The 20203-nt window shown below is 42.4% G+C and overlaps 2 protein-coding genes across 2 annotated transcripts in view; both read right to left on the bottom strand.

Annotated features, from left to right (window-relative positions):
• The window catches only part of KIRREL2 (kirre like nephrin family adhesion molecule 2), an 80145-nt gene that overhangs the window by 33159 nt on the left and 26783 nt on the right, over positions 1 to 20203 (bottom strand). The window contains exons 2-3 of the mRNA XM_070763990.1: positions 4014 to 4163; positions 1171 to 1320 (exon numbers count right to left, since the gene is read on the bottom strand). Of these exons, the coding sequence (XP_070620091.1) occupies positions 1171 to 1320; positions 4014 to 4163 (300 nt within the window). The remainder of the gene's footprint in view (positions 1 to 1170; positions 1321 to 4013; positions 4164 to 20203) is intronic.
• The window catches only part of LOC139173994 (IgGFc-binding protein-like), an 842349-nt gene continuing 840812 nt past the window's right edge, over positions 18667 to 20203 (bottom strand). The window contains exon 11 of the transcript XR_011560280.1: positions 18667 to 18737. The gene's annotated coding sequence lies outside the window, so the exon portion shown is untranslated. The remainder of the gene's footprint in view (positions 18738 to 20203) is intronic.

The raw sequence follows: 20203 nt of genomic DNA, 5'->3' as shown, positions 1-20203 counted from the left end.
GGAGAGGAAATAATAATAATAATAATAATAATAATAATAATAATAATAATAATAATAATAATTTACTAGATTTGTATGCCGCCCCTATCTGAAGACTCAGTGCGGCATATAAATCTAATTACGGCCCTTGCAAGCTACATTTTCGCTGGCAGAGGCATTGCACGCCGGTCCTTCATTGTTTCCAGGGCAGCCCCATGGGCCAGATCTAAGCATCTCATGTACTAGATCTGCCCCTGGGCATTGAGTTTGACACCCCTGACCTAGGACAATCAACAAGAGACTCTGGCGGACAATATTAGATGTTTGAGTTTCTCTTGCTGTTATTTTTTTTATTTTTATTTTATTTTATTTTATTTTATTTTATTTTATTTTATTTTATTTTATTTTATTTTATTTTATTTTATTTTATTTTATTTTATTTTATTTTATTTTATTTTATTTTATTTTATTTTATTTTATTTTATATTTTATTTTATTTTATTTTATTTTATTTTATTTTATTTTATTTTATTTTATTTTATTATTTTATTTTATTATTTTATTTTATTTCATTTCATTTCATTTATTTTATTGCCGCCCTTCTCCTTAGACTCAGTGGGGGCGCTAGTGTGTATGCACTGTTCCATTTTTGGCACACAAGATGAAAAAGGTTCACCATCACTGACATAGAGGCCATAAGAAAAATTTAAAAAAATGTGAGTGCTTTCCCTAAGGAGCCTGGCATATTTAACATGCTAAGATCCCCTTACTGGTATACTATATTATTAGGAAGAATAGCAATAGTAATAGCATTTATTTATTTATTTATTCATTCATTCATTCATTCATTCATTCATTCATTCATTCATTCATTCATTCATTCAATTGTTATGCCGCCCTTCTCCTCAGACTCGGAGTGGCTTGCAACATGTTAGCAATAGCACTTTTTAACAGAGCCAGCCTATTGCCCCCACAATCCGGGCCCTCATTTTACCCACCTCGGAAGGATGGAAGGCTGAGTCAACCTTGAGCCGGTGATGAGATTTGAACCGCTGACCTACAGATCTACAGTCAGCTTCAGTGGCCTGCAGTACTGTACTCTACCTGCTGTGCCACCCCAGCTCTTTTAGTTGAGGTATTTTTGAAACACTGGGACCATCTCACCAACAAAACACAGGAAGGGGGACTCACTAAGTACAGTAAGTTTGGCTCGCTGGGAGCGCAGAGCTGCTTGTGTGGCTTGGCACTCGTAAACGGCATCGTCGTCTAGTTCGGCGTAGTCGATGCGTAAGTTGTGTTGACCCGCAGAGGCATCTCCTACAATAGAATAGCGGGACCAACCTGTGGAGGAAGCCATAGGATAAGATGTCAGCCTTTACCAGGTAGATCAGATAGAAAACATGGCCATATAAACTAACTCTACTTCATTCTGCAATCAGATTAGCAGAATCTTGCAACTCTGAAAATAGACATAGAAAAATAGTGATCCATCTAGTTTGCCCTTATACTATTTCCTGTATTTTATCTTAGGATGAATATATGTTTATCCCAGGCATGTTTAAGTTCAGTTACTGTGGATTTATCAACCATGTCTGCTGGAAGTTTGTTCCAAGGATCTACTACTCTTTCAGTAAAATAATATTTTCTCATGTTGCTTTTGATCTTTCCCCCAACTAACCTCAGATTGTGCCCCCTTGTTCTTGTGTTCACTTTCCTATTAAAAACACTTCCCTCCTGGACCTTAATTAACCCTTTAACATATTTAGATGTTTTGATCATGTCCCCCCTTTCCCTTCTATCCTCCAGACTATATAGATTGAGTTCATTAAGTCTTTCCTGATACGTTTTATTCTTAAGACCTTCCACCATTCTTGTAGCCCGTCTTTGGACCCGTTCAATTTTGTCAATATCTTTTTGTAGGTGAGGTCTCCAGAACTGAACACAGTATTATTCCAAATGTGGTCTCACCAGCACTCTATATAGCGGGATCATAATTTCCCTCTTCCTGCTTGTTATACCTCTAGCTATGCAGCCAAGCATCCTACTTGCTTTCCCTACCGCCTGACTGCACTGTTCACCCATTTTGAGACTGTCAGAAATGCCAGACGCCTCCCACCATTATTTTTTGCAGCCTGAGAACTTAGGGATGGCCTCTTCTGAGTATCTTGCTATGTCCACTATACACCTGTGGGCTATGCAGGTAGTACTTTGGCGGTTTGGACTGGTTTGGGTGAACCGGTAGCAGAGACTGCAGGTGGGCGGGACACAATGCCGTCTTATTTAGCCACATTTTCGAGGCAGGGTGCAATTGCAGAAGGCGCATGAATGAGTAAATCACATGCACAGAAGGCTGTGCCCATGTGCGGAAGTGGTACGTGTGAGCTCGCATTTGTGAACCGGTAGAGAAGTTAAGTGAATAATACCACCCCTGACATTAAGTGTTGTACCACATGATTCTTGACAAATCTATATTTTCTTTTATGTACACTGAGAGCATATGCACCAAGACAAATTCCTTGTTTATCCAATCACACTTGGCCAATAAGGAATTCTATATTCCACCATTCTCTCTTTGCATGACCTCCCAAAGTGTTTCCTGCACACCCTAACAAGGATGAAACCAGGGTTGAAAAAATGGAATTCTGTGTCACTCAGGATGAGGTTGAATTATGATCAACACCTCTTGCAATTTGTGGTAAGCCACTATTTCTGCCAATAAGGTTCTATAGGTGTCCTTTCTCCAGTCATCTACCGTGTCTCTCTTAATAGGACTAGAATATCTCCGAGACCGCCTTCTGCTGCACGAATCCCAGTGACCGATTAGGTCCCACAGAGTGGGCCTTTTCCGGGTCCCGTCGACTAAACAATGTCGGTTGGCGGGCCCCAGGGGAAGAGCCTTCTCTGTGGCGGCCCCGACTCTCTGGAACCAACTCCCCCCAGAGATTAGAACTGCCCCCACCCTCCTTGCCTTTCGTAAACTCCTCAAAACCCACCTTTGCCATCAGGCATGGGGGAACTGAGATATCTCCCCCGGGCCTATGCAATTTATGTATGGTATGTTTGTATGTATGTCTGCTTAATAATGGGTTTTTAAAAATATTTTAAATTGTAAATTATTAGATTTGTTATGAACTGTTTTATTCTCTTGTGAGCCGCCCCAAGTCTATGGAGAGGGGCGGCATACAAATCTAATAAATAAAATAAATAAAATAAATAAAAAAATAAAAAATAGGGTGGTGATCAGTGATGGGTTCCTACGGGTACGGTCAGGTACGCAGAACCGGTAGAAAAAAAATGATTTTTTTTTCTTTTTTTCCCTTCTCGGCTCTGGGTATGTTTTTCCTATCACAGTAAATGAGATTGAATGTGTATAATTTTAGAAGAACTCTGTGCGCGTGTGTGTACATACATATACAATTTAAATAGTAGATAATGTATGCTGCTCAAAAAAATAAAGGGAACACTCAAATAACACACCCTAAATCTGAATGAATGAAATATTCTCATTGAATATTCCATTTGCACAACTATTCCATTTGCACAACAGCCTGTGAAATTGATTGTCAATCAGTGTTGCTTCCTAAGTGGACAGTTTGATTTCACAGAAGTTTGATTGACTTGAAGTTATATTCTGTTTTTTAAGTGTTCCTTTTATTTTTTTGAGCAGTGTATATTTTTGTGCGCCTGTGTGTAATATGTATGTACACATATGGCGTATATACATAGAATTAAATAGTATATTTTGGATGTTCAGTAATAGTAAATAGATAGGGAAATTGTATCTCTTTGAGGCAAGGAGAGGCCAGGTACCCTAACCCTAACCCAAACCCTTGACATGAGTGACGTCAAGTCGGAGACATTTAAGCCAGTCACATGACCTGGCTTAAAGGTGGCCAACTTGACGTCACTCAAGTTAAGCCACCCCAGTCACATGATCATCAAGCCACTCCCACCTGATCACATGGCTGGCAAGCCGCACCCACAATGTGGTAGTAAAAATTTTGGCAGCCCTTCGCTGGTTGTGATAGACCTACCAGGTAAGTCTCTCTCTCCCCCTAAAGCCAGTCCATCCTTGGTCCACTGAACCATGCCACGGTAGCCCATGATCACGCAGGCTAATGTCACTGATTGACCGGACACAATCACTTGATCCATAGGCTGTTGAAAGAAGTAGGCGGCCAGCCCTGCGAAAACAAAACAAAGATTTAAAGTCAGACTGTTCTAGTGATCCTAATAAAGAAATCAGGACTTTTTGGCTGGAGCTTCAGAGAAGCTATGCTTGAGCCGATTTTCTGAATTCAGACTGATTGCCTGCCAAGACCAGCATTTCAATCCTGCCAGCGGCCCATTTATCTTGGAAAGTTTACAGAAGTGGAGAAAACACAGGCTTCATCCAATATTATCTTCAGGGCCTGCTACTAGTGGAAACCTTTTGTCTGTGGCGAGGAGGGCGTTTGCCCAGGTCCGCCTGGTGCACCAGTTGCAGCCCTATTTGGACAGGGAGTCACTGCTCACAGTCGCTCATGCCCTCATCACCTCAAGGTTCAATTACTGCAATGCTCTCTACATGGGGCTACCTTTGAAAAGTGTTCGGAAACTTCAGATTGTGCAGAACGCGGCCGCGAGAGCCATTGTGGGGCTCCCTAGATTCGCCCACGTTTCTGCAACACTCCGTGGCCTGCATTGGCTGCTGATCAGTTTCCGGTCACAATTCAAAGTGTTGGTTAAGACCTTTAAAGCCCTGCATGGCATTGGACCAGAATACCTCCGGAACCGCCTGCTACCGCACGAATCCCAGCGACCGATAAGGTCCCACAGAGTTGGCCTTCTCTGGGTCCCGTCGACCAAACAATGTCGTTTGGCGGGCCCCAGGAAAAGAGCCTTCTCTGTGGCAGCCCCGGCCCTCTGGAATCAACTCCCCCCGGAGATTAGAACTGCCCCCATACTCCTTGTCTTTCGTAAATTACTCAAGACCCATCTATACCGCCAGGCATGGGGGAGTTGAGACACCTTTCCCCCAGGCTTTTTTATATTTATGTTTGGATATGTATGTGTTGTTTGCTTTTTAAAAATATGATAGGGTTTTATGTGCTTTTTAATATTAGATTTGTTTTCTCTGGAATATTGTTTTTATTATTGTTGTGAGCCGCCCCAAGTCTTCGGAGAGGGGCGGCATACAAATCTAATAAATTGAATTGAACTGAATTGAAAATACTACTTCTGTACATGGAGGATCGACACCACTATTCTATCTAAAAGCAAGTTTTTTTTCCTCTCCCACCTGTAAGGTGGGTTTTTTTGTGATTAATGATTCTGAATTAGTACATTTTTTTAAATAAAGTTTTATTTACAAGGATACCGTGTTTCCCCGATAGTAAGACAGTGTCTTACTTTCTTTTTACCCCCAAAAGCCCCACTAGGTCTTACTTTCGGGGTATGTCTTACATACCCCCCCCCCCGCTGTTTCCCGCCTCCACTCACCAAATTGACAGGGTGAAGTCGGGAAGACCCAGGGAAGGTTTCTTCGGCCGCCCAGCAGCTGATCTGCTCGGCAGCGCGGCAGCAGCCCTGGCGGCGGTTCCCTCCGCTTTGACGGCGCTGGTCCGCTCGCTCGTCCCCGCAACCGACCCGCTTCCCCGACACGCGTCTGGAGGGGAGGAGCCGCTCTGCGCAGTTGGGCAGCCCTGCCTGCCGGAAAGGAGGCGAGCGAAGGAGGGCGCAGCTCCGCCCGCCCGCTCGGCTCGCTTCTACAACTTCGGACCAGCGCCGTCCTTCGCCTCGCATTTCCGGGTTGGCGAGCCTGGATTGTTTTTCCTGCGAGCGCTGGTCCCTGCTAAGCCTTCTGCGCCTGACTCGGCGAGGCGAGAGGGAAGAAGGAGAAGCGCAAGTGGATGCGGAGCGCCCGGGAGGCATTTATCCTTCCTTCGTCCTCCTTCGCTCGCCTCCTTTCCTGCCCAACTGCGCAGAGCGGCTCCTCCCCTCCAGACGCGTGTCGGGGAAGCGTGTCGGTTGCGGGGACGAGCGAGCGGACCAGCGCCGTCAAAGCGGAGGGAACCGCCGCCAGGGCGCCGCGAACTGCTCCAACGCCTCCCTCGCTTTTAGTACCGTGTTTCCCCGAAAGTAAGACATATGTCTTACTTTCGGGGTATGGCTTATATTAGCCGACCCCCCTGGAACCCCCCATATGTCTTACAATCGGGGGGGTCTTACTATCGGGGAAACATGGTATATACAGTAAATACATTGAAGTACAGACAGCAATATAGAAACAAAAGTTTGTGTGTCAAATTTTAGGCAGTATGCATTAACCAAAGACAAAAGACAAAACAAAATAGAACGAAACAATCGGAGATGGGAAAAACAAACAAACACACAGGACATACAAAAAACAAACAAACAATCAAACAAGGTCGGGCGAGTGTACGGTAGATCTGTATTGAAAATATGACGGGTCCCGTCAACTAAACAATGTCGGTTGGCGGGCCCCAGGGGAAGAGCCTTCTCTGTGGTGGCCCCGACCCTCTGGAACCAACTCCCCCCGGAGATTAGAACTGCCCCTACTCTCCTTGCCTTTCGTAAGCTCCTTAAGACCCACCTTTGTCGTCAGGCATGGGGGAACTGAGACATCTCCCCCGGGCATATACAATTTATGAATGGTATGTCTGTATGTATGTTTGTTTAGAAAATGGGGTTTTTAAAATATTTTTAAACTGTAATTTAGATTTGTTGTAAATTGTTTCACTTTGTGGTGAGCCTCCCCGAGTCTGCGGAGAGGGGCGGCATACAAATCTAAATAATAAATAAATAAATAAATAAAATAAATGAACTGAAAATATTTTCCATAGCTCATTACAATATAGCTAATCATGAGCTGGGGTGGCGCAGCAGGTAGAGTGCTGTACTGCAGGCCACTGAAGCTGATTGTAGATCTGAAGGTCAGCGGTTCAAATCTCATCACCGGCTCAAGGTTGACTCAGCCTTCCATCCTTCCGAGGTGGGTAAAATGAGGGCCCGGATTGTGGGGGCAATAGGCTGGCTCTGTTAAAAAGTGCTATTGCTAACATGTTGTAAGCCGCCCTGAGTCTAAGGAGAAGGGCGGCATAAAAATCGAATAAATAAATAAAATAAATAAATAATATTCTAAATTATGTATAAGTAAATGGAGTGTTGCATATAGCGAAGCCAAGAGATTTTGAGTAAATCATTTTGGTTTTTTAACCTATAACTTTATCTCATTTATCTGTTAAAAAAGAAGGGTTTTGGACACCATATATATATCTATATATCTATATACTTGGGATTTTTTTTACATTTTTTAAAAGGTAAAATTATGCCACCTGTAACATGAATCGGGCCAATCCACCCCATCTGAAAAACCCGCAGTGTTGTTGGCAGGCGTCAATAGGAGCAAATTTTCTATGCTCCTATCAATATGCTAATGGGATAGTTGCTTCGCATGCCAAGCATTTCCGGTGAACTCCACCCCTTTCCCTCCAGCAAGACCAAGAATTATCTTCCTTTGAAATTTAACTAGAGGCATTCCAGGGGATGGGAGTGGTGTCTGATCTAGGCCACTGCCAAAGGATCTGTTAGGCGACATTTGGAATTTTTCTCAAGTGGCTCCTGGAGATCTCACACTTGCTTAGGGGATGTGCTGAGTGAGTGGCGATTATCCGTTGCACAATCGACTTCTCAGCACTTGGGTTTTCCAATACATTCCAAGGAATTCCACCAATGGGGCCTTTTTTGGTATTGGGAGGTAGAGCAGGGAAGTATTATTTATTTATTTATTTATTTATTTATTTATTTACTTATTTGTTTGTTTCATTTATAGGCTGCCCAACTACGACGCCTAAAACACGATCTAAGTATTGCCCACAAAATCATATGCTGCAACGCCCTGCCTGTCAATGACTACTTCAGCTTCAACCACAACAACACAAGAGCACGCAACAAATTCAAACTTAATATTAATCGCTCCAAGCTTGACTGTAAAAAACATGACTTTAGCAATCGAGTTGTCGAAGCATGGAACTCATTACCGGACTCAGTAGTGTCAACCCCTAACCCCCAACATTTCTTTAGGTTCCTAAGAGGTCAGTAAGGGGCGTACATAAGTGCACTAGCCTGCCTTTCGTTCCATGTCCAATTGTCTCTCCTTATCTCATATATAATATATCTTTTCTTCCTTTCATATATCTTCTCCTCTACTTTTATATCTTTTCTTTATATATAATACTTCATGTCTATCCTCTTCAATATGTATTGTGAATTGGACAAAATAAATAAATAAATAAATAAATAAATAAATAAATAAATGAATGAATGAATGAATGAATAAATAAATAAATAAAATAAAATAAACTAGACACAAGAACAGTTTTTTTTACTGAAAGACATCACTCTACTGAACAAATAATTCCCTGAACACTATCAAACTTTTTACTAAGCCTGCGCTTCTATTTCTACTAGTTTTTTCCATCATTCCTATCACCCATTTCCTCCGACTTAGGACTATATGACTGTAACTTGTTGCTTGTATCCTTAAGACTTTTATTAATATTGATTGTTTCTTCATTGCTTATTTGACCCCACGACAATCATTAAGTGTTGTACCACATGATTATTGACAAATCTATATTTTCTTTTATGTACACTGAGAGCATCTGAACCAAGACAAATTCCTTGTGTGTCCAACCACACTTGGCCAATAAAGAATTCTATTCTATTCTATTCTATTCTATTCTATTCTATTCTATTCTATTCTATTCTATTCTATTCTATACTGGACTCAGTGGCTCACAACAAAGAGACGACATCTAAACAGAACAATTAAAAAATCCAATTTTAAACCCATAATAAAACCGTGTGTATCTTTTGTGGATGGATCTAGATACTACATCATTTGATCAATGTTCCCAGGCCTGCTAGCAAAGCCAGCTCTTTAGAGCTTTCCGGAAGGCTAGTAGGGTCGGGGCAGTACAGATCTCAGGAAGTAGCTGGTTCTAGAGAGCCGGAGCCACCACAGAGAAGGCCCTTCCCCTTGTCCCTGACAACTGACACTGTTTAGCTGATAGGACTCAGAGGAGGCCAACTCTGTGGCCCATTATCAGTCGTTGGGAGCTGGATGGTAAAAGGCAGTCCCGAAGATTGATTGGTTCTAAGCCATGCAGGGCTTTAAAGGTGATAACCAACACCTTTGAATTGGGTCCGGAGACTGATTGGGAGCCAGTGCGGCTTGCGGAGAGTTGGTGTGATGTGGGTGTACCTAGGTGCATCCACAACAGCTTGTGTGGCTGCATTCTGGCCCAGCTGTAGTCTCCGAACGCTCTTCAGGAGTAGCCTCATGTACAGCAACAGCTCCCCATCCCTCATCTTGCAACTTGGAGCAACGTTCACAAACCCAGCCCAGACAACCAGTAAGAAAGGCCAAGCGTAAGGTAATCAAATGGAAACCCCACCCCCTTTTTTTTTACTCTTTGTAAAAATGCAAATTAAAAAACCCAAATCTTCCAGTTATCAGGGTCTGTGTTTTGCCACCACCAACCCCCAGTAATAATCAGAATTGTGTTTCTCTTGCATATTCCTGGTATTAAATTTCTCTTCTGATTGCCAAGCCTTTTCCCACCACAATTCAAAGCTTGTCTACTCAGAAACAATTCCTACTGAATTAATACAAACGGACTTACTCTCTAGAGCAGGGGTCCCCAAACTTTTTACACAGGGGGCCAGTTCACTGTCCCTCGGGCTGTTGGAGGGCCGGACTATAAAAAAACCCCCTATGAACAAATCCCTATGCACACTGCACATACCTTATTTTAAAGTAAGAAACAAAATGGGAATGTACTATTTAGAGGAGGGGGGGGGAAAGAAGTCTGAAATTCATATATGTTTATGTTTTGTTTTTAATTTTCTTTTGTTAACATCTGATTGGCTATACAAGGTTTTCTTGGCTTATAGAAAAATATATAAAGAAAGAAGGAAGCACTTTGGCTTAATGGTGAATAAGTTAGAAATATAATTGGTGTTGCACTTTTTGAAGGAACATTAAGGATGGAATTTAATTTTAAAAAATGAATGCAACTGGATGACAAAATTAGAAAAAAACCTTTTGCAACTTTTTTGATGATTGATATTAGTTACTAACAAAATACCGCATTTTATTCATGGAAAATTAGATGGTACACTGTATTGTTTGAATGTATGTTAAGAGAAAAATAAAAAAAATTACTCCCCCAAAAACAGTCCTTCCTTCCTCTGTCCCTCCATTTCTCCTTCCTTCCTTCCTTCCTTCCTTCCTTCCTTCCTTCCTTCCTTCCTTCCTTCCTTCCTTCCTTCCTTCCTTCCTTCCTCTCCACTTCTCTTTCCCTCCCTCTCTTTCCCTTTTCTTTCTTTCTTGCTCTCTTTTTCCTGTGCTCCTGTCAATCACCGGCGGGCCGGATAAATGGCCTCAGCGAGCCGTATGCGGCCCACGGGCCGTAGTTTGAGGACCGCTGCTCTAGAGCAGTGTTTCCCAACCTTGGCAAGAGTTGGTAATGACCTTTAAAGCCCTACATGGCATTGGGCCAGAATACCTCCGGAACCGCCTTCTACCGCACAAATCCTCCCAGCGGCCGATAAGGTCCCACAGAGTTGGCCTTCTCCGGGTCCCGTAGACCAAACAATGTCGTTTGGCAGGCCCCAGGGGAAGAGCCTTCTCTGTGGCGGCCCCGGCCCTCTGGAATCAACTCCCCCCAGAGATTAGAACGGCCCCTACCCTCCTTGTCTTTTGCAAATTACGCAAGACCCACCTTTGTCGCCAGGCATGGGGGAGTTAAGATATTCCTTCCCTTAGGCCATTACAAGTTATGCATGGTATGTTTGTGTGTATGTTTGGTTTTTATAATAAGGGTTTTTAGTTGTTTTATTAAATTGGATTGTTCATGTTGTTTTTATCATTGTTGTTAGCCACCCCAAGTCTGCAGAGAGGGGCGGCATACAAATCCAATAGAGTAATAGCTGCATTCTTCCTCTTTTTTTGTGTGTGAGCTGAAAAAGTAAAAAAAAATGTGGAGGAGGCAAAAAGGGAGACAGAGCGTGCATTATTATTATTATTATTACTTTTAAAGATGACACCGCTGCCCTCGGGTTCCTGGTGCAGCCTTATCTCTGCACACAGATGCTCAGGTGTATCTTGGGGCACTGTGAGTTTGCTCTTCGGCCAGGAAAAATTCTGCGGGGCTCCACAGTACTCCCACGAAACGACTTTCTCTCCTGCCTTCCTGCGTCGCTCTTGGCAAATGCATTTAAAGGTAGCTCAAGAGTTGGCAGGCATCCAGGGCTGCAAACGGACGGGTGCGTGCATAGCAATGTGCCGTCGGACGATTAAAATCCTAGACCTCAGACTTTTCTTCCCGCTTAAAGGGACAGCCAACATGATCATGGTGACACGTGTGGGAATAGGTGGGTAGATCCTTTAACATTGATCTTACGTCATTCGTTTATGGAGGGCATCGTACTTTTGAATTCCATTCAAAAGGAAAATTCAGGAGGGGCGGGATACAAATCTAATAAATTATCATTATTATTATTATTGTTGCTGTTGTTGTTGTTGGTATGTCTTGGTATAGCTAGGCTATGAGACCTTTGACATACACTGAGCACAGAATTTTAACAGAGTGTGGATGTGTGGTAAAGTCAAAGAAAAAGACACAGACTTAGTTATGCTTAATAAGTACTATTTACATATATACAAAATAGAAACAATCCATAACAAGCACTAAGCCATCCAATATAATAAGCACTAAGCAAATACACTCCCCCCTCAAGGCAAAGCAAAAGCGAATGAGCGTTAAAGCATCATTGAGGGAAGGAGTACTGGCGCCCTCTTATGGCGAACCAGCCCAAAATATTTAAAGTGATAGTACAAGAGACTACAATAGGTAGTTTACAATGGCAAACCCTAACAACCATGTACCTTGTACTAACAATCTCCCCCTTAGGGGTTGACATTTAAACACAGTCCCATTTAAGGTTTCAGGTTATACCCGTTACAATTATCAATATGTACAAGAGACTACAATAGGTAGTTTACAATGGCAAACCCTAACAACTATGTATGTTGTACTAACAATTATCATCATCATCATCATCATCATCATCATCATCATCATCATCATCATTATTATGTCAGTACAACACAGCAAACGAAATCACTATGCTGGATTTCGTATTTCATCACCAGTCGGGTGCTTCCCAAGCACCTAGGACTGTGTGATGTAGCGGCGAATTATGTTTGCCGATCCCAGTAAAGCGGCCTTTTGCAATTGACAGATGGAGATTTTGTCAATTCTGATGGTTTTCAAATGTCCGCTGAGATCCTTTGGTACTGCGCCCAGCGTGCCAAGTACCACTGGGACCACTTTCACGGGCTTATGCCAGAGTCGTTGCAGCTCGATTTTTAGATCTTCGTATTTCACTAATTATTATTATTATTATTATTATTATTATTATTATTATTATTATTATTTAATGAAAGAGTGAAATACAGTGGTATCTCTTTTTAAGAACTTAATTCGTTCCGTGACCTGGTTCTTAAGTAGAAAAGTTTGTAAGTAGAAGCAATGTTTGCCATAGGAATCAATGTAAAAGCAAGTAATGCGTGCAAACCCATTAGGAAGGAAATAAAAACTCGGAATTTGGGTGGGAGGAGGAGGAGGAAGAAGAAGAGGAGGAGGACAGTCACTGCCGAAGGAAGAAGGTGAGGGGAATTTTAAAAATCCAAAACTTTAAGGCTTTAAAAAAAAAAGAGGGACTCTGAGGCCATCCTCAGGATGATCTGAGGAACTCCCTTGGTACTTTGAGGGTAAATAGTATGGCCACGCAGATGTCTTCCAGGGATCTGTAGCCGTGCCAATCCCACTAGGTTGACTTGTGTTGGAGAAAATGGGAATTGTAGTGCAACACGCCCAGAAGATTTTTAAGTTAGGGTAATCTCCTAGCTGAAATAAATCCAGTTACCCATGAAAAACTGTTTGCCCTTGACAATTCTACTCTTTGCCCCTTTTGACCACCAGGAAGCAGTTAAGATTCAAGGAGTTGAACGGAGCCTGTTTTGCTGTTGAGATCGGTCCAACGTAAAGCCTGCTTAGCTGCAATTCAATAAGGGCTGGGCTTTTGTTCTATTGTTGAGAAGTTTACTCACTCCACTAGGATCTGAAGAGTGGGATAATCCCTTCAAGGGGGTCAAGGAGACTGACACACAGAATCAGCTCAAGACAAAGGTCGGGATGGCAGTCAGGAAGGCGGAATAACCCCCTTCTCTCGGGCTTTAAATACTCCCAGTGAAGGAGGACCAAGTTCAGCCGATCAACCTTCCGAGAAATATTTGACTTGAACTCTGCTTGCGACTGGTGTGGATTGTCAAGCCTATCAGTCTGGTTCTGTGTTCCTTGATGCTTTAGGATCGAAAGTTTTAAATATGTTAAAGGGTGAAATAAGGTTCAGGAGGAAAGTGAACACAAGAACAAGGGACCACAATCTGAAGTTAGTTGGGGGAAAGATCAGAAGCAACATGAGAAAAAATCATTTTATTATTTATTATTATTTATTATTTTATTTATTTAATTATAAAATATTATTTTACTAAAAAGAGTAGTAGATGCTTGGAACAAACTTCCAGCAGACCTGGTTGGTAAATCCACAGTAACTGAATTTAAACATGTCTCCCGTCCCCTGTCCTATTGTCTCTCCTATATCTCCTATATCATATCTCCTATTCTTCTATTTTAATCTTTTTACACTACTCTCATAATATCCTTCTATTCTCCAATTGATATATTCTATTCCTAAATTTTCACTTCTATTCTTTCTCTAATATATTTTACTTGAGCGTAACCTCTATAACCTTCATTGTGTATTGTTGTTGTTGTGGTTCCGTCTGAGGCCCCTCCGGGAATGGCTGACCTTCTGTCGGTTTCCAGCTCAGAGGGAGAGGCTGAGGAACAGGAGGTGCAGACAGACGAGGAGGAGGAATCCCAGGCTGAAGAAGAGGGAGGACAGCCAGAGTCCCACCAGGGGGAGCTCTCCCCAGCAAGCAGCCTGGATTCCTTAGAGGAAAGTGCACAAGCCATAATTGATCTGCGACAACGAAGAGCTACTCAGAGACGGAATCAATTGGCTAAATACTTTCAGCATTAAAGTGGCAACAGCTGGGTTTGGGTGTGGTGCTCTTGGGAAAGGCTAAAAGGCAGACCCACCCTTCCTGGCTTGTGGAGTTTTATCTTTGAGAGTCGTGGGACCTGACTGTGAACTTTGGCGTCTTGGAATCCTGGTTTGTGCCTTTGACTATTGAAACCTTGGGGGGGGGGGGGGGTGCCAGCAAGAAGCTTGCTGTATTGTCTGGACATCAGGACCCTGCTGTACCGTATTATATCCTGTCTGTTGGGAAGAACAGGTTTTCCTCTGTGCTTATTTTTTCCAGTTATAAAATACTTTTGGCTTTTACCAGAGTGTCTGGCTGTTTTTTCCAGTTGGTGTTGAGGTCTGGGGGAACCCAGACAGAACAGTTGTGTATTGGACAAAATAAATAAAATAAATAAATAAATAAATAAATAGTATAAGGGCATACTAGATGAACCATGAAGTCTTTTTCTGCTGTCAATCTTCTATGTTTCTATGTATCTATGTTAGCCACCCAGAATCCTATTGGAGTTGGGTGGCAAATAAATCCAAATAAATAAATAAATGAACAAACAAACAAACAAACAAACAATTGCAAACGATGTTAAGAACCTCTTTGTTTCTCCAAACTGTTGATCGTAGCCACGAGGGCTGCAATGTGGCTTTCAGAACACTTTGGATGGTACCTAGTTCCAGTGCAGTGGTGGGTTCGTATCAGTGCGCTAGGCCAGTGTTTCCCAACCTTGGCGCCTTGAAGATATTTGGACTTCAACTCCCAGAATTCCCCAGCCAGCGAATGCCAAGGGTGGGAGTTGGAGGTTCTCCGAACCGACCATAACATTAGGCACTGAAGAGGCACACTTATCTTTCTCTACCGGATCAGTCCCGGAGGCCGGCGCACACAGCCCCATGTGAAAATTTGCTTCCACGCATGCGCCGAAGCAAAGAAATCACAGAAAATTGCTGAAATCTCTCACGAGGAATCTTGCATGCGTGAGATTTTGGCAATTTCTTTGCTTCCGCACATGTGCAGAAGCAAAGGAAGGCCGAAAATCGCAGAAATCTCACACGTACGAGCATTCTCACGTGAGATTTCAGCAATATTCGGCAAAAATCCCACATGTGCGGAAGCAAATTCTTGCACGGGGATGCACGTGGCGCACAGGAGCATGACGGGGATGCGCAGATGTGCACACATTGCCATTTCCACTATCGGATCGGCGATTCCAGGCATCCCGGGGGCAGCCCAACACTGGCTATGGGTCCTTCCGAATCCGGGCGAACCCGTAGAAGCAGGGGTGGGCAGCAGGCAGAACAGGTGGAACGCAGTTGGTGGAACAAAGCTCCAGCTGACCGGTGGCAGTAACTTCCTGGATTACCGGTCTCAGGTCGTCTCTCCTTTCTTTCCCTGCTGCTGCTGCTGCTGCTGTGCGCTCCTCGCTTTTTTCCTCTTTCCTCCTTCCTGGCCTCGGACGAGCTTCCCTCTCTCCTGCCCGGCTCCCCTCCAGCCTCACGTGGCCACCTCCCAAGGCCAGGAGAGCTGCCCCACGCCAAAGCAGTCTGGGCTGCGGTCTTTTTCCCCCTTAGGAAGCCCTCACTCTGCCCACAGCTGAGATGAAAAGGCATCGTGCGGCAATAACAGTTCACTTGAACGATGATGATAGTTGAAGCCACACCCACCTGGTCACATGGCCGGCAAGCCACTCCTACCCAGTCACATGACTATCAAGCTACACCCACAAAATAAGCCACGCCCACAAGTGGCTGCCCATTACTGTGTAGAAGCTTACTCCTGCGCAGCGGCTGAAAGACCAGGCAGCCATGGGGAAAGGAGGAGGGGGAAGAGAGATGGTTGAGCTGTTTCTTTCTAACCACTGTAGGTTTGTTTCTCTCTTCGGAGCCGAAACAGACAAGCAAAAGTGGAGTCTTTCAAGTGACTCCAAGCCTTTGAAAGACACTCCATCTCAAAAAATAATGATGACAGCCTGTCACTCACGGAATGAATAGCGGAGTAATTATGTGAACTTGGGGTGTGCGTGCGTGCGTATATGTCACATTCTCCAAACATGCGTCTGCTCTGTTTTGTAAATTGAGGAAAGAGAGATTGTTTTTTGATGTTTCAATTATTGTTAGGTTTCCACCTTCTCGTAGGAACCGTTAGGAACGTATGTGATGAGCGTTTGCTTTTAAATCATGGAATGAATTGGTTGCCGATCAGTTTCCGGTCACAATTCAAAGTGTTGGTCATCACCTATAAAGCCCTTCATGGCACCGGACTGATCGGCAACACGAATCCCAGCGACCGGTTAGGTCCCACAGAGTGGGCCTTCTCCGGGTCCCATCAACAAAACAATGTCATTTGGCGGGGCCCAGAGGAAAAGCCTTCTCTGTGGCGGCCCCGGCCCTCTGGAACCAACTCCCCCCGGAGATTAGAATTGCCCCCACCCTCCTTGCCTTTTGTAAGCTCCTTAAAACCCACCTCTGCTGTCAGGCATGGGGGAACTGAGATATTCTTTCCCCCTAGGCCTTTACAATTCATGCATGGTATGTTTGTATGTATGTATGTATGTTTGGTTTTACAATAAGGGTTTTTTAGTTGTTTTAGTATTGGATTTACATGCTGTTTTTTTGTTACTGTTGTTAGTAGTCCTGAGTCTACGGAGTGGGGCGGCATACAAATCCAAGAAAGAAAGAAAGAAAGAAAGAAAGAAAGAAAGAAAGAAAGAAAGAAAGAAAGAAAGAAAGAAAGATTGAAGGAAGGAAGGAAGGAAGGAATAGATGGATGGATGGATGGATGGATGGATGAATGAACATCCCACGAAGGACCTCCAGTCCGCAGTACAAAGCCATATTCGGGCCTATGTGTCTGAGGCCGGTGAGAAGTTAGCAGATCTGGGTTCTGTCGACAGCTTGGGAGGGAAGGACACACATGAAGTGTTTGAATGTAATGAGTTATCAGTAGAACAGGAATAGACGGCGAGAAGAGGCAGAAACGGTTATCATCTATCTTGAGCAAATTCTTTTGCTATGAGAACCAGCTGCCTGCACAAGACAAGTTAAGATTAGAGAAAAACCAGGCATCTCAGATTAACTCAAGAGGGGGGCAGTCCCCAAGTATCTGAAATAGATTTATTTATTTAGAAACATAGAAGATTGACGGCAGTAAAAGACCTCCTGGTCCATCTAGTCTGCCCTTCCACTATTTCCTGTATTTTATCTTAGGATGGATCTTTGTTTATCCCAGGCATGTTTAAATTCAGTGACTGTGGATTTACCAACCACGTCTGCTGGAAACTTGTTCCAAGCATCTACTCTTTCAGAAAAATAATATTTTCTCACATTACTTCTGATCTTTCCCCCAACTAACCTCAGATTGTGCCCCCTTGTTCTTGTGTTCACTTTCCTATTAAAAACACTTCCCTCCTGGACCTTATTTAACCCTTTAACATATTTAAATGTTTTGATCATGTCCCCCCACCTTTCCCTTCTGTCTTCCAGACTATACAGATTGAGTTCATGAAGTCTTTCCTGATAGGTTTTATGCTTAAGACCTTCCACGATTTTTGTAGCCCGTCTTTGGACCCATTCAATTTGATCAATCTCTTTTTGTAGGTGAGGTCTCCAGAACTGAACACAGTATTCCAAATGGGGTCTCACCAGCACTCTATACAGTGGGATCACTATCTCCCTCTTCCTGCTTGTTATACCTCTAGCTATGCAGCCAAGCATCCTACTTGCTTTCCCTACCGCCTGACTGCACTGTTCACCCATTTTTCTTTTCCTTTTTCCCATTTGAGAATTGTCCTACAAGTGTGAGTTCCAGGCAGTAGCCATCACAATCTCTGGAACGTTTAAAATTTATTTGAAAACCGCTAAAAAGTTACTAAGCTTTCATTAATCCCAATTGACTTCGTCAGAGTGTAAAATCTCCATCGGAGAGGTGCTTGCTCTTATGTGATGCCGTTTAATTTAGTCATTGCATGCGTAATAGGGCGTAATAGGGCCAGAGCCTTTCTTCCTTCCTGTAATTGAAACTGACCAAGGAGAGATTCCACCTGGAAATAAGGAGGAACTTTCTGACGGTGAGAGCGATCAACCAGTGGAACGGCCTGCCAGCGGAGGTTGTGAACGCCTCATCACTTGACACATTCAAAAGGAAATTGGACTGCCATCTGGTTGGGGTGGTGTAGGGTCTCCTGTTTGAGCAGGGAGTTGGACTTGACGACCTGCAAGGTCCTTTTCAACTCTAATCATAAAATAAAAAAATAAAAAAAATCTCTCTCTCTCTTTCAATCTATCTACCATCTACTATCTATCTATCTATCTATCTATCTATCTATCTATCTATCTATCTATCTATCTATCTATCTATCTATCATCTATCTAACTATCTGCATACAAATCTAATAAATAATAATAATTATAATTATCTATCTATCTATCTATCTATCTATCTATCTATCTAATCTCTATCTATCTATCTATCTATCTATCTATCTATCTATCTATCTATCTATCTATCTATCTATCTATCTATCATCTATCTATCTATCATCTATCTATCTATCTATCTATCTATCATCTATCTATCTATCTATCTATCTATCTATCTATCTATCTATCATCTATCTAACTATCTGCATACAAATCTAATAAATAATAATAATTATAATAATTATCTATCTATCTATCTATCTATCTATCTATCTATCTATCTATCTTCCTATCTATCTATCATCTATCTATCTATCATCTATCTATCTATCTGCATACAAATCTAATAAATAATAATAATTATAATTATCTATCTATCATCTATCTAATCTATCTATCTATCTATCTATCTATCTATCTATCTATCTATCTATCTTCCTATCTATCTATCTATCTATCTATCTATCTATCTATCTATCTATCTATCTATCTATCTATCTACGGTATCTATCTATCTATCTATCTATCTGCATACAAATCTAATAAATAATAATAATAATAATTATCTATCTATCTATCTATCTATCTATCCATCCATCCATCCATCCATCCATCCATCCATCCATCCATCCATCCATCCATCCATCCATCCAATAAAAATAAATAATTAATAATAATAATAATAATAATAATAATAATAATAATAATAATAATACTGCCTAGGGACTCCGGGTGGCTAAATCAATGGCTTTGATCAATGAACCCAGATCAACAGGAGACACTAGGAATGCAGATATCAAGATAGGCACAAGAGGCAGCCATATTCTCCAAGGTTTTATTCCTATAACAAACAGTTTTTGAATTAACTTTTTTTGGGGGCCCTGATTTGTGCAGCGTAATTGGCTTGTAAATTAACGGTCTGGCCTCAGGCAATGTGGCAAGCCATAAACGAAAAACCTAACCAAGATCGCACCCGATACGGCGTAGCCTTTGGGGTGAATAGAACCACTAGATTACGGAAGTGGGTAAACCGTATTGTGCAAAACCACCTAGATTGAGATTGCGTCCTCTCCTCTTTATATGCTATATAGTGCAAAAGCTGTTATTTTAAACCACAACAGGCAGAATCTCTTGCCACTGGCCAGGGCTGCCTGAAGTTGATATGGATATAAATGCAGAAAACATCTGGAAGGCATTTGGTGTTTTTGCAAAGAAAGAAGTAACGGCCCAATGGTTATTGCAACGGAGGAAACTGCAGTTTAATGTTTCCAAATGTAAAATAATGCACTTGGGGAAAAGGAATCCTCAATCTGAGTATTGTATTGGCAGTTCTGTGTTAGCAAAAACTTCAGAAGAGAAGGATTTAATCATTTCTGACAGTCTCAAAATGGGTGAACAGTGCAGTCAGGTGGCAGGGAAAGCAAGTAGGATGCTTGGCTGCATAGCTAGAGGTATAACAAGCAGGAAGAGGGAGATTGTGATCCCTCTGTATAGAGCGTGGTGAGACCACATTTGGAATACTGTGTGCAGTTCTGGAGACCTCACCTACAAAAAGATATTGACAAAATTGAACGGGTCCAAAGACGGGCTACAAGAATGGTGGAAGGTCTTAAGCATAAAACGTATCAGG

Source organism: Erythrolamprus reginae, chromosome 11, assembly GCF_031021105.1.
Source record: "Erythrolamprus reginae isolate rEryReg1 chromosome 11, rEryReg1.hap1, whole genome shotgun sequence".
Classification (NCBI taxonomy): Eukaryota; Metazoa; Chordata; class Lepidosauria; order Squamata; family Dipsadidae; genus Erythrolamprus; species Erythrolamprus reginae.
The sequence above is the reverse complement of the archived record's forward strand: the minus strand, read 5'-3'. Positions and strand labels throughout refer to the sequence as shown.